This window comes from Rhamphochromis longiceps, linkage group LG13 (assembly GCF_057381845.1).
Source record: "Rhamphochromis longiceps isolate RC_006_pf linkage group LG13, R_longiceps_female_GT1.1, whole genome shotgun sequence".
In the NCBI taxonomy this organism is placed as follows: Eukaryota; Metazoa; Chordata; class Actinopteri; order Cichliformes; family Cichlidae; genus Rhamphochromis; species Rhamphochromis longiceps.
Genome location: NC_140569.1, coordinates 21124547 through 21139744, shown reverse-complemented (window position 1 = coordinate 21139744; position 15198 = coordinate 21124547). Strand labels below are relative to the sequence as shown.

At 39.5% G+C, this 15198-nt stretch overlaps 1 protein-coding gene across 1 annotated transcript in view; it reads left to right on the top strand.

Moving 5' to 3' along the window:
* Window positions 1-15198, top strand: part of wdr27 (WD repeat domain 27) — a 50685-nt gene that overhangs the window by 23093 nt on the left and 12394 nt on the right. The window contains exons 22-23 of the mRNA XM_085428402.1: window positions 2035-2137; window positions 5302-5400. Of these exons, the coding sequence (XP_085284528.1) occupies window positions 2035-2137; window positions 5302-5400 (202 nt within the window). The remainder of the gene's footprint in view (window positions 1-2034; window positions 2138-5301; window positions 5401-15198) is intronic.

Below are 15198 nucleotides of genomic sequence, written 5' to 3'. Positions count from 1 at the left end.
ATGCTCTGGGGCAGTTAAATATTCTGAAATTCATTGGCAGAATATAATGAGCTAGGATTACCCTGCTGATTACCTTGATGATTACACCGAATACCCAAGTGGATTCAATAACTGTATTGGCTCTCACTCAAGAGGATCATACCCTCTGGTGTAGTGATCTGCAAAATGCCAGATAGTTATCACTTACACAACATAGAGTGTGTATGTGTGTAACTCATCTTCCCTTCTTCAGTCAAAACATTCGCTTTCACGCTCTGGCCTAGAAAACCAGATGAGTGCTTACTGTGAACTGCTAAAGTGTTTTTTAAAGTGCAGTAGTGACAATTTGTGTAAGCACTGTTGCAGCGCAGAAATGTTAAGATGTAGAAATGTTGCCCTAGAAATCAGAACAGGTAATTCCCAGTTATCTCGCTGTTCATCTAAATAACTTGTATGTGCTACAGTATTGTTTGGCCTGTTTGTGCTGTTGAAATTCAAATTATGTTTCTATGAGGTATTTTCTACGAAAGAGGATTAGGGCCACCGAAAAAAAAAGTGGGCAAGTCTTTTTTTTTTCTTCTTTTACAGAATTCTGAGAAAAAAGTCAGAATTAGGAGAAAAAAGTCAGAATTCTGACTTTAATCTCAAAATTCTGGGGAAAAAAGTCAGGATTCTGAGAAAAAAGTCAGAATTCTGAGAAATAATCATTCAGAGGAAAAAGTCAGAATTCCGAGAAAAAAGTCAGTCTGGAAAAGAAGAAAATAAAAACGTGACCACTTTTTTTTCCCAGTGGCCCTAATCCTCTTTAATAATTTTCAGTGCATAAATACAAAAATTGGTTTTGTTGCTAGGTTGCTGCTATAGGCAACACTATATAGTTTTAGTGTATGATTTTAAAAATAGCTTTTGTGGATATAAATAAGACTTTATTGTCATAAATTTAAATTGATAAAACACTTTTATATGGTGAAGATGCACCTGTAACCATTGCTGATATAGATAAGAACCTTCATGGGCCTAAAATGTACCTGCATGTCAAGTTTGGCTGCTAAACTCCTGATCTTGTAGGAGTTGATGAAAAATGAAGCAAACACAGACAGAAAGTTTGTGTATTATAAAAGAAAAGAAGTTTTTTTGTGACGAAAAAGTTCAATATTTAAGAAATAACTCTTCGAAATCTTTCCAAAATCTGAAGAGCAAAACCTATGGACTGTCCCATCTTGTTGCCTCTGTTCTGTCATATGGCCTTTTTATTGAGGGCTACATGAGCAAATGTCATAGTCAGCTGACAATGTCGTCATCCTGAAAAAAAGAGATAATTAAGTAATCCCATTGAATATGAGAGAAGAGCAATGAAAGTAAGCATGCCATTAAACTGAATCAACAGTTTTCTGGCACAGTCTTAGCACCAACTCAACATTATAAGTTCCATAAAGTTCTGGTACTGGGTATATCAGATTTCTTTATGGTCGGTGAATATGCCCTACTTTTAGCCCAACTTAATGACATTAGCATGTGAATGTCAAAGACATGCTCTCACCAGATGCTGTCAAAGGACTGGCCTGCCAGTATGCCAGCCCATATAGAGGCACTAGCTTAGTTACCTGTTAGTGGCATTGCAAAGACATTACATGCCTTTGCAAACCAAATGAAACAGCACAGAAGTTGCATGAGGGAAACATTTTTCATTAACGAAGTCTCTTTCCTGTGTTTTCCTTGAGTCATGCTCAACTCCCTGTGCTCAGCTGGTTCAGTTGTTTGTAAAGCAGTCCATGGAGTGCCGTTCTCCTTCTGTTCCATATATTTTGCACCTTCAGCTCAACGCTTCAGCATCGTAATGTGTGCACTGTGAATTAGCATGCATAGCAAAGATATCCCAGTTCCCAAACATTTATTTTAAGTTTACTAGACCCAGTAAAACCTTTTAGATAGCCTTATAACATACAAACTAATATAAAGGATCACTGGTCACGCATCAAGTCTGTCCGTCACATAAAGTTGTTTGAATTTATTAACATCAGTGATTTCTTACCACTGTGTGCTTCTTCTCACCAGGTGTGTACGGCGTTATGAGAACCATGTAAATCGCTGCCAGCCCTGCTCTTCAGCCGTTTCGCCATGTGGACGCTTCATTGCCACAGGCTCTGAGGATAACTGTGTAAGCAGTCTCACTGGGTCCATCAAAGCCACCTGTATACATTGCAAACAGATAAAAAGAAATCATCATAGGGATTAAAACATTATAAAGTGAAACAGAAAAGTTTTGACCTTTTGCAATATCTAGGCTGTTCTTCATCTTGTTTTTTCCTATAAAAGTTCAATTCAGGTTTATTTATATTGCACCAACAACAGTTGCCTCAAGGTGCTTTATAATGTAAGGTAAAGATTGTACAATAACTGAAAACCCCACAAGTCAAACAACCCACTACAAGCATCCATTTGGCAACAGTGGGAAGGAAAAGCTCCCTTTTAACAGGAAGAAATGTCTGGCAGAACCAGGCTCAGGGATGGGCAGCCTGGTTGAGAGTGAGGTCAAAGTATCAGACGGTTTGTTTGATTTATTTATTGATTGATAAAGTCTACATAGGTTATGCAGAACTAACGTAAAAAGCACTTAAAAGCAGAGTTGGCTTTCTGATGTCATCGGACACACTGATCAAGTGCATCTCATGTCCTTAAGAAACAGGAATAATCCAGCAAAGACCTGACACAGCACCTGAGAGATGGCCAAGTATTTTAGACATAATATAGACATAAAATAGATATACATGTCCTGGTTGTAAAACATTTATGTTACATGATCCTGCTTGGCGAAATGCCCATGGCACAGGTATTCAGAATGGCTTTTGGAGGAGTTGGTAGAAATGGAAATTTAAATTGTACCATTACAGGACACTACAGGTAAGATCACTCAAACTGGTGTTAAGAAGGAAAGCAAACCAAACACGTGACTTGTGCACTGTAGAACCAAGTGGTTCAGTTCGGGACAAAGAAAAAAAGCTATGGCCTTGGTTTGGCAAAATGTGATGGCTTCAACAAGACTGATTCTAAATCCACTAATTATATAATACCTCTACTCATCGCAAAATCACTGAGACCTACAAGATTAACTTTAAAAATTAATTCCCAAACCCTAACCTTTTCATATCTCCCAAGATGCCGTATCTCCTCACCGCCTGCTCCCCCGATCCTCCTTCCTATAGATTCACTTTCAGTCTCAGACTTGCTCGCATGGATGCCAGAGCTGTCTCACATGTGGCACCCTAGTTTTAGAGTTCTCTACCTGCTAATGTTTGGCTAATAAATGTTGTCACCCAAGTTAAAACTACAACATAACTGACCTTAGGAAGGTAAAAATAGCAGCAAAAATGATTAATATCTTTATCAGTTTTACCTCCATTTAAGGAAAGGACTGTTTGTGCTTGACTCAGAGATTTTTATTTGGATTCAACCCTTTTTCCAAAGAAGTCAACATTCATGTTGAAGCACAACTGTTTAATTGCTTTTCCAGAGCTTGCCTGACTTTCAAGACGTTTCCAGAAGACAGCCTCCCTTTTCCTTATCCATCTCTCTGTTCTTCTCGTATACGTGCTTGTTGAAAGCAGTGGAATAATATATGCATGCTGCTGATTCTTATTAATTATGGGGACTCAGCACAGCACAGACTTTTGCATCTCTGTTGAGATCGGTCATTTCCAGCGTTTCTTGGAAACCGGGAGAGTATACGGTAGTGAGCTACATCGTATTTATTTGTAGCTGCCTTGAGACTTATATGAGCCAGACACATTTGTACTTGTCTTAATATATCAAAAAGCAATCATGGAAAAAAAAGGAACCTGAATAGTCTAAAAAAGACTCCCTAGATCATATTACACATTTTCCAAAAAACTTAGCCCAAAAGTAACCGAAGTGGAATATCATTTTAGCATGGCTGATATTTAGCTTTTCTATATACAGATGAAATATGTATTATTTCTTATCATGAAACTGTGACTTAATTATCAATTTATTAATCAGAATATATGCTCAGTGATATATTGCAAACCCTCCTGACCCTGGGCTCTGCTCCGTTTCAGTTACTATTGACATAAACTAATACATCATGTGATCCATGTGATATTAAAACATTCCTAAGATAACTTTTTTCTTCCATATACCTAAATCCCTTTCAGGCATCACACACTTCATAAGCCTTAGACAGGAGTCACTCTTTTGACAGGATTCATTTGAAGCAGGGTTTTTTTTTTTTCTTTTTTTCGGGGAAACATGATACAAAACAGCTGCAGGAATTTGATGAATCTTCATCTTGTAGCAGACATCCCCACATCTGTTTTTATCTGTCCTTATGGCACTGAGGTTAATGCATTTTTCTAAAAACTTACTGATTATATTTAGAAAAAGCATACAATAACAAACTTTCTGTTCTAAGGTCTCAAATGAAACAGATGGAGACATTCAGTACGCTAACGATTTTGGGGGTTTTTCTTTTTTAAATCAACGAGAGGAAGTATAAAATCCACAACTCCCACAGGGGTGATTAACAATTCCTAACTACCTCAAAGCAAAATACACTAGTAACACGCAGTATCTGCAAGGCTTTGTTATAACTGGTAATGGCAGCTTGATTTTGAGATGTTCACTATTTTGACATCTGTCTGTGCAACAAACTTCAGTATGAGTATTTATGCTTTAACATTAAAATTTACACTTACACAGTTTTTAAAGCTGAAAATCAGCATCCAACACTCAGGTGTTTAAATTGACCTTCTTCATCACTGTTTACCATTATTTATATCACAGGTTATCCGAGCACTCAGGAATCAGGAAACTACTCAGTAAATATAAGAAGAAGCATAGGACACAAAAAGAATGCAAACCGTGTTTTGATAAATTACAGATTTTGTTAATTACTGAAAAACTGCTAAAATACCCTGTTTATTTACTCTATTGAACTTCAGTTATTTTGAGATTAGTCCAGCACAAAGGATGATTGACTTTGGCGTGACTTTTAGTGTCTGCTACATGTCTGATTTCTGGACAAGCTTTAATCGCTTTAATACTCCTGTTTACAAGAAATTTGGGCTTTGGACATTTACCCCTAGCAATCAATCTTGGCTGGACATTTTACTATATACATGCACTGTATATTAAATGTCATTTGTGTCTGGAAGTACAAAAAAAGATAAACATTTACCCTTGAAGCTGAAATGATACTCAAGTTGATCTGCATTATCATCATGCTCGTCAGAACATAATTGTGTGTTGTAAGTACAATGGTACACACTAAGCTTCTGTATACATTCATTGTGTCCTTAATTGCAGGCCTATGTGTATGACATCCGTAGCAGCAACTATCTCCACAGATTACAAAACCACTCAGACACTGTGCTTAATGTGGCCTTCAACCCTGCTACACCACAGGTAAGACTCTGATTACTGTTTGTTTTTGTGTATAGATAAATATGCAATGATGTGCCTCAAAAAAATATCTTTGCTTCATATTCCAATGAAAACTGAATGATCTCCTCTGGGACGACTTATTAAGGTGTCTTTGTCTGTACTCACTGCGTAGTATAGTCAACACAATACTTTAAATGTGACAAATGATTTACTTGATGCCACCTATCAGTTTGTGGATTGAACTGAGTTTAACATTTTAGCAATATTCACCTTTTTTTTGTAGGGAGCTAACCCTAGCTAGGTTAGTGAGCAAGGTAGCCTATGTAACTATGCAGTCTATAGTGCGATATCTACAATACTATACAAAAATCTTGAGGTACTGTTCATTTCTTTACATTATGCTATGAAAATAAGAAATAGGTGCAGCATTTTCTTTTTTGAAACATGTGAATTCATGCAAGCCAAAAGTACAGATTCTATAATTCCAGTGATGAAAGTCAATTTTTGGTATGACAATCATTATTCTTCAACACATCTTGAACTCCTCTTTATGTAGTCTTCAGGAATAGTTCTCCAGGCTTCTTAAAAACATCCAAAGCTCTTCTTCTTTGGATGTTGGCTTCCTTTGATTCCGTAAAGATGGACGCAAACTGCTTCAATAATGTGGAGGTCCAAGCTCTGGGAAAGCCTATTCATGACTGAAAGTGTTCAATTGATGGTAATTCTCTACATCCATAATTCCATCAGTTTTGACAATATCCCTAATGCTACTGGCTGAAATCCAGCACCGAGCCATGACAGAGCCTTCTGTGTCTTACAGATGGCTGTACCTCTCTCTTTACCTCCTTCATACATAGAACAACAAATCATTGGGGTGCCAGTTTAGCTCAGTAAGTTCAGCAAGCCTCCCATATATTATAAGGCTAATGTAGAGGTCTGGTTTCAAATTTGCCCCAAGGCCATTTTATGCATTCTTCCCCTAGTCTTTCACTCAGCTTTCCTGTCTTTTCTGCACTTTCCTATCACAATAAAGGCTAAAAAGCCCCCATAAAAATATTGGATTTATCATTCCACAAGACCTGTTGGCACTGATTTTTAGTCCAGTTCTTTTGTAAGTTGGCATAACTCATCCTTTTCTCCCTGATTCTCTGTGACTGGTAGCAAAGTTTAAAACTGGTTCCAGTTAAATTGTCTGTGATGCATAGATACAGCACTGGTTCATCCCTTGAGTTTGGTATTTCTTTGCTTAAATGATTCATAGGCCTGTGTTAAGTTGCTTAACAAACAAAGAAAAAACATTCCTCTGGTGGTTAGGTTCAAGGGCTTTCAGGACTGAAGATGAATGAAAATGAGCCAACGAAAGACTACACACAGCAGGGAACCAAAACACTGCAGCCATCAGACCTAAATAAGCAAAAGCAAACAAGCTGGTTTCCGAGCTGGTTGATTGCTGTACACAACGTAACACATCAAGACAGATTGCTACAGGATCTTTTGTCATTCGTTTTTTTTATCTTTGCTTCCGGTAGCCACATTTTCATGTCTGATACATCTAAGTGTTCAGTCTGGATTCTAGTACCACACCGGAGACTGGAATTACTATAATGGCACTTCAGCCAGTTTTATTATTGGGGCTTCTCCCATTGAAGCGATCATAAGTCAGCAAAACTCTGAAACTAGAACTTCCTGATCCTGCACTTGTTTGACTAGGATAAAACCTTACAGAATCCAATCCTTGGAGCCAGGGCATAGGTGCATATGCATGCAGGAATCTTCAGATCATAGACACTGTGAGCTCTGTACTCAATAGCGTGAATCGTTTAATGCTAAGTTACATCACCCACGGTCAAAATGCCTCAGTAATGAAAAATCATGTGACCTGTGATATCTTTACTCACCTGTGACTCAAAGCTGCTTTCAATTAAAAAAAATTATTGAAAGGGTTTAGTTTGTGCTGTCATCCATCCATCTTCTTTTGCTAATGGTTAGGCTGGAGCTTATCAAAGCTATCACGGATCGAGATGCAGAGTACACCCTACCCAGGTTGCCAATCTGTTGCAGGGGTTGTTCTGTGATCTATGAATTATTAAAAGTTATCCACAAGGATTTAAAACTGTTTATCTTTGCCTGGCCTGCCATCAATCTAGAAGAAAACAATTCATGGAATGTGGGGAGTTGCACCAAAGAAAACAGAAAAGATATGTGTTTACTTTGAATTGCCATTACAGTGCTGCTTTATACCAACATGCTTTTAGTGACTAACAACATATATAGTGCCTTTTTAATAAAGCAACGCATTCCTTTGAAAATATCCAAAGCAAGAATACTTATAAAAAATAAAATCTAAAATATAGATTCTATGTTATAATATCACAGCCTTTGCTGAACATCTTTTAAGATTTGTTGACTGTGTTGTCAACTCAAGGCACATGTTTTAAATCTGCATGTCCATTTTTGTAACTCAATTCAGCGAAACTTTGGAGCACAATGATACATTCAGATTTCCCAGCTTGAAAGTGGAAAGCTTGGTTCATAGCCATTATCTGGCTGAAGTACAGTGATCTGCAGAGTTTGAAGACACACTTCATCAGTCAGGGCGTGCTTGCTCAACATTAGTACTTCTGTACATTTTGTTTTACTTGATGGGACAAATCAGAAATTCAGAAACAAGACATGTTGAATCAATAGACTTTATCTTACTTTCCACCACACGTGTCGGGTTGTAGATTGAAATAGTGATATATATCTTATCAGAAAGTAAATATATATAATGTAATAATGATGAACATATACTCTAGTAGTATTTACATTCTCACATTCATGTAACAGGCCTTTGCATACAGAATACATTATAAAAAATGAGGGTTTTGCTGTAAAAACCAGTACAGCCTTGCCACAAACTAGGTCAAACTAGGCTGAAAGTTGATATAAGAATTATGTTGATGTTAAGACGTACAGGCATCTAAATGTTTAGTTAGGTAATTTATCTGAGTCTTGTGGATTAGTCAAGTCATTTTTGCCTGTTTTGTTGAATTTTAGTGGACGTCACAAGTTTAGCTTACTGGTAAATTGTCCTCTGCATTTTGTCAACCAATTATCTGATTGCGGTTAGTACACAGCTGGGCACAGTTGCATGCATCCACCACAGATCGCTGTTCCCAAAATGATTTCAGGGTGGTTTGACAAAACCCGTTTAGGGAGGCAGTTTTGCTCAGTTGTCATTGGAGATGGGTCTGATGACATAAAAGCTCAGTAAATGTTATGATTCCATCCATAGCACTGGTATGACTTTATTTACTGGTTCTCTAATTTTTCCTCAGTTTCTCCAAAAGTTCAGTAACTCCCTTTGTCCATAATTTTGCCAGATGTGATCATTAGCAAATCTTGTTTGCTTACTTGTGAAGCAGATAGTTTCTTTTAACCCTGCAGAAGTGCCTGTTCACCTGGTGCTAACTTATACTTTGCTCAGATTACCTATCTGTGGTTTAATTTTTGTGAGCCAAAAGCAATAAGTCAAAAGTCATTTTAAGTTCAAGAAGTCCTGAGAAATGGCCGGTTAGTTCTAAAGTTAACCATGTGATATATTGGAAATATGCTATGCTCATGCTTTCTCCTAAGACAAAGTGCTGGCAAAAAATGTCCCTAACCTGTGTTCATCTTGCTGTTGATCTACATTTGAGGGCCAGATGTTCTCCATATTTACAGCTGTGAGAAACCTCTGATGGGAGACACAGACAGATAAGGCAATGCATATTTTCCACTCATTTATCACTCATGTTTTCCACCTGAATACTTAAAAGAGAATCAAGCAGACAGATCCACCTCAGGGTTTATTCCCTTAGGTTTATTCCTGTACTTTAGTTTGTAATTAGGGATTTTAGCTTTTATTGTCACTTCACAATGCTGTCTTATAAAATCGTGTGGGAGTTGCATTGTATGCAGCTGTAAATTTGTTTGCAATTTGTTTGCTTTCTCGTGTTGAACCTTAATGTGCTATTGTGTAAATTAGAGCAGAAGGATTTTCACATGCAACAGGGGTGTTCTTGTCATTCCTTGCATATAATACAAAATAGGATGTTCTTTTTTTCTTTTTTGAGATTACAATTTAGTAGTGCCTTTAAACAAGGCAGTCATGCTACTGTATCCACAGGTACTTTTTCCATTGAATTTGGAATTTTGGATTCATGTGTAAAGAAAAATGTTTTAGCCAGAAGTGAAGAAACGGGTTACTGGGTCAGATGAGGGGCACAGATTTCATGGCGCTGCACACTGTTTGGATTACTCATATTTCTGTTCTGTGTCATCCTGACCTGCTGATAGCTTGACTATCAGCAGGTCAGGACTGCTGATAGCTTGACTATCAGCAGTTCACTTCAAAAGAGGGTTCATTATTGGTGTGGAGCTGTTCTCATCGAGACGACCCCTCCTAACTACAGTTTTATCAGTGAGGCCAGGGTGAGCAGGAGAGGAGGAGGGGTCGCTGTCTTATTTAATGAATCATTTCAATGTAAGCAGCTATCTCCTGGAAGTTTTCAGTCTTTTGAATATGTGGCTTTACAGCTGAAGGCCCCATCCAAAGTTGTGTTTCTTAATGTTTACAGGCCTCCCAAATACTGCACAGACTTTTTTAATGACCTCAGTGAACTGCTGTCTGTGATCTGTGTTGATTTCGACTGTGTAATTATTGTTGGGGATTTTAACATCCATGTGGACAACCCTCAGGACAAAGGGACTAAAGACCTGAGTAACACTCTGGGCAACTTTGGGCTGACTCAGCATGTAACAGAGGCCACACATAATAGAGGACACACTCTCGACCTACTGATCTCCAAGAGCCTGAGCATTTCAAACATTACTGTGTCTGATGTGGGCTTATCTGATCTTTACTGTGTTTTCTTTGAAAGTAAAATCTCAGCCCACACAAATATATCAACAGCAGTGATCACAAAACGGTGTATAACTGAAGACAGTAGTGAGATCTTTAACCAGGTCTTCCCATTAACACCTGACCTGTCCAAAGGTTCAGTCAATGAGCTCGTCAATAGCTTTAATGCAAAAATGTTAAATGTAATGGACACTATTGCCCCCATTAAGGTGAAGGTTATCTCTGGAAGGAAAAAGTCTCCATGGAGAAACTCCACACTAGTGAAAAATGAAAAAAGAGAGTGTAGGAAAGCTGAGCGCAGATGGAGAAAAACAAACCTCCAGGTTCATTATGACATCTATAAAGAGAAACTTCACAATTATAATTTACAACTGAGGAGTACAAGAAGGTCCTACTTCTCTGACATCATCACTAAAAACAGCCATAATGCTCGGGTCTTATTTTCTACAGTTGACAGGCTAACAAACCCTCCTGTGTCAGTGGCAGCTGAACTTCATTCAACCATGGCCTGCAATGACTTTGCCAAATTCTTCACAGACAAAATCCAAAAGATTAGACAAGCAGTTGGAACATCAACAGCAGATCCAGGATATGTACTGTGTCCACCGAAAAGCTGTTTAAACACCATCAAACAGTTTCACCCTGTTAACAGCAAAGACCTGGAGGACATCTTAGGTCAACTGAACTCCTCCTCCTGCTGTTTAGATGTCCTGCCAACAAGTTTTTTCAAAAAGGTCTCAAAGACTTTAGAGTCAGACCTGTTACAGATCGTCAACTTTTCCTTAATGTCAGGTGTGTTTCCAGAACCACTAAAAACTGCTGTAATCAAACCTATACTGAAAAAGGACAATCTTGACAAGACACAAATGAACAACTACAGGCCGATCTCAAATCTCCCATTTTTAAGTAAGATCATTGAAAAAGCAGTTTCTCAACAGCTCAATTACTTCTTAAAACAGAATAACTGCTACGATGCCTTCCAGTCAGGTTTTAGACAGAACCACAGCACTGAAACCGCTCTGACAAAAGTGTTTAATGACATATGTCTGAATACAGACAGTGGAAAAATGTCAGTCCTAGTTTTACTGGATCTCAGTGCAGCATTTGATACAGTTGACCACAACATATTACTCAAACGACTGGAGAACTGGGCAGGTCTTTCAGGAACTGTACTAAACTGGTTCAAAACATACTTAGAAAACAGGAAATACTTTGTATCAATAGGTAACTTCACATCTGAGCAGACAAGTATCACATGTGGAGTTCCCCAAGGTTCCATCTTGGGACCCCCTCTGTTTAACATTTACATGCTCCCACTGGCACAGATTATAAAGAACAACAAAATAAACTACCACAGCTATGCAGATGACACACAAATATATATCACAATGTCACCAGGAGACCGAGGCCCTGTACAGGCTCTTGGTAAATGCATTGAGGAAATCAATGACTGGTTGTGCCACAATTTTCTCCAACTAAACAAAAACAAAACTGAAGTAATAGTCTTTGGCGCCAAAGAAAAACGATTACAGGTCACCAGAGAACTTCAATCTATACATCTAAAAACCACAAACCAGGCGAGAAATTTGGGTGTAGTGATGGATGCAGACCTAAACTTAGAAAAACACATTAAGACAATAACAAAGTCAGCTTACTATCACCTCAAGAATATTTCAAGGATAAAAGATCTGATGTCTCAACAGGACCTGGAAAAACTAGTCCATGCATTCATTTTTAGTAGGCTTGATTACTGTAACAGCATCTTTACAGGTCTACCTAAAAAACCAGTCAGACAACTACAGCTCATTCAGAACTCTGCTGCTCGAGTCCTCACTAAGACCAAAAAAGTGGACCACATCAGTCCAGCTCTGAGGTCTTTACACTGGCTACCTGTCCGTCAGAGGATAGACTTTAAAGTTCTGATGCTGGCCTATAAAGCTCTGAATGGTTTAGGACCAAAATACATCAGTGACCTGCTGACCCAGTATGAACCTTCCAGATCCCTCAGGTCATCTGGATCCGGTCTTTTATCAGTTCCCAGAGTCAGAACCAGACACGGAGAAGCTGCATTCAGCTTTTATGCTCCTTATATCTGGAACAAACTCCCAGAAAGCCTCAGATCAGCTGAAACACTCAGTTTATTTAAATCCAGGTTGAAGACTCACCTATTCTCAGCTGCATTTGAATAAAGCACCAAATCCACACTTTTAAGCTTAAATTTCAAAACTTACACTAACTACTGATCTTATCTATTTCTGATTTTATCTGTTTTGGTTTTATATACTGTTTTGTTTGTTTGTTAAGCTTAAATTTCAAAACTTACATTAACTACTGATTTTATCTACTGTTCTGATTTTATCTGTTTTGATTTTATATACTGTTTTGTTTGTTTGTTTGTTAAGTGGGTTTAGAGCTCTGGGTAGCTCCCCAGCTGGGTCTAGACTGGGTCTAGAGAGTATTTTAAATTCAGGGAATTTAAAATAGAAAGTAGCTCGTCCACAGAAGGACTGGTAGCTCCCCTTACGATAAGGGTTCAGATCGCGCGAACAGGTGTGGGATTAGAGCTCTGGGTAGCTCCCCGACTGGGTCTAGAGATTTTAAATTCAGGGAATTTAAAATAGAAAGTAGCTCGTCCACAGAAGGACTGGTAGCTCCCCTTACGATAAGGGTTCAGATCGCGCGAACAGGTGTGAAATGTGTGTGTTTAGTTAGTTTGTTTGTTTGCTTGTTTTAATCAATTTTAAATCATGCTTTTTATTTGTTTTTGTTTCTAATGTCTCTGTAAAGCACTTTGAATCACCTTGTTGTTGAATTGTGCTATACAAATAAATTTGCCTTGCCTTGCCTTGCCTAGATGAGCTCTTCTAAGCATCTGTTGAACCAGTTGTTACTCTCTTTGTGAAAATATCCCTCTTCTTTGTCTAAAGAGCTTGGAAAGAAAATGGTTCATCTTCTTCAGTTTTTAGAACTGAAGAAGCTTCTCGGATGAGAGGTGAAACATCTTCAAGAAACTTAAAGAAGTCCAGACGCTTTTCGTTCCAAGCTCTTTAGACCACGATGACCTGGATGACTGAGAACCTTTACAGACATGTCCCTCTTCTTTCTGACACTTGATCTTTAAGTTAAGGACCTTGTTCATCTAAACCTCAGTGAGTAATTTAGCAAACAAACTGAAGCCAGCTGATGCTTAAAGTGTTTTTGTTTGTGTTGCTTTTTTGCCTACTGATGCCTTATCAGTAATTTGGTTTAGCACATTGGAATTTTTTTCCTATAAAAGTTGTTAGTAAAGCGGCGGGGCCAGACGGTATCACCGGCCGTCTGCTGCGCTGCTGTGCTGACCAGCTAGCAGGTGTGTTCACTTACATCTTCAACGAGTCCCTGGCGAAGTCTGTGGTCCCCACATGCTTCAAAAGATCCACCATCATCCCTGTGCCCAAGAACAGCAAACCCTCATCCCTGAACGATTACCGGCCAGTTGCACTGACCTCGGTAGTAATGAAGGTGTTTGAGAGGCTGCTGAAGAACATCATCTCCTCCTCCATCCCAGACACCACAGATCCGCTGCAGTTCGCCTACAGATCCAACAGATCCACAGAGGATGCCATCGCCCACGTCCTACACACCACTCTCAGCCACGTGGACAAGAAACAGGGTAACTATGTGCGAATGCTGTTTGTTGATTACAGTTCAGCGTTTAACACAATAGTGCCCTGCAGACTGTTCACAAAGCTGAGGGATCTGGGACTTAACAGCCGTCTGTGTGCATGGGTGTTGGACTTCCTCACTGGCAGAACTCAGGTGGTGAGGGTGGGCAGGTGCTTCTCCAACAGCATCACCATCAACACAGGAGCACCTCAGGGATGTGTCCTCTCGCCACTGCTCTACTCCCTCTACACTTCAGACTGTGTGGCCACCCATGGCTCCAACACCATTGTGAAGTTTGCTGACGACACAGTGGTGTTGGGTGCCATCTCCAACAACGATGAGGCGGCCTACATGGATGAAGTGAAGAATCTGGCATCGTGGTGCCAGGACAACCACCTCCAGCTGAACGTCAGCAAGACCAAGGAGCTGGTGGTGGACTTCAGAAGGGGTCAGCACAGAGACTACAAGCCCATTATCATCAATGGAGCTCCAGTGGAGAGGGTGCAGTCCTTCAAGTATCTTGGTGTCCACATCTCCTCAGACCTGACATGGGCTGCCCACATTCAGGTCCAGACCAAAAAGGCTAGGCAGCGCCTGTATCACCTACGACAACTGAGGAAGTTCAGGGTCTCTCCAAAGATCCTCAGGATTTTCTATTCAGGTGCTGTGGAGAGCATCCTCACACAGAACATGACATCGTGGTTCAGGAACAGCTGTGTGAAGGACCAAAAAGCTCTCCAGAGAGTGATCCGTACAGCAGAACGCTGCTGCAGGATTGCTCTCCCGCCGCTTCAGGACACCTACACCAGGAGATGCCGGACTAGAGCAGCGCAGATACTGAAGGACCCGTCCCATCCTGGCAACAAACTGTTCCAACTTCTGCAATCTGGTAGAAGGTTCCGCATCTTCCAGGCAAGGACAGAGAGACTCAAGAGGAGCTTCTATCCCCAAGCCATCCGTGCCCTAAACACACACACCCGCCCTCTCACATCATCTATAATTGACTGAGACAGGACTCTTCCAGACACTAAACCAAGGCACAATGTACATTTCAATTCCTTTAATTTTAAATATGTTTATATTGTCTATCCTGTAAAATAGTCAGATATCTATTCATATTAATGTACAGAATTCACCTGCTTGCTGCTACTACTGCACATTCACCCAGTGTATATACTATATGTGTATATGTATATATATATAACACCCAGCACGCCCCTGCGGGCGGTTTATCCTTCAAGCTCGGGTCCTCTACCAGAGGCCTGGGAGCTTGAGGGTCCTGCGCAGTA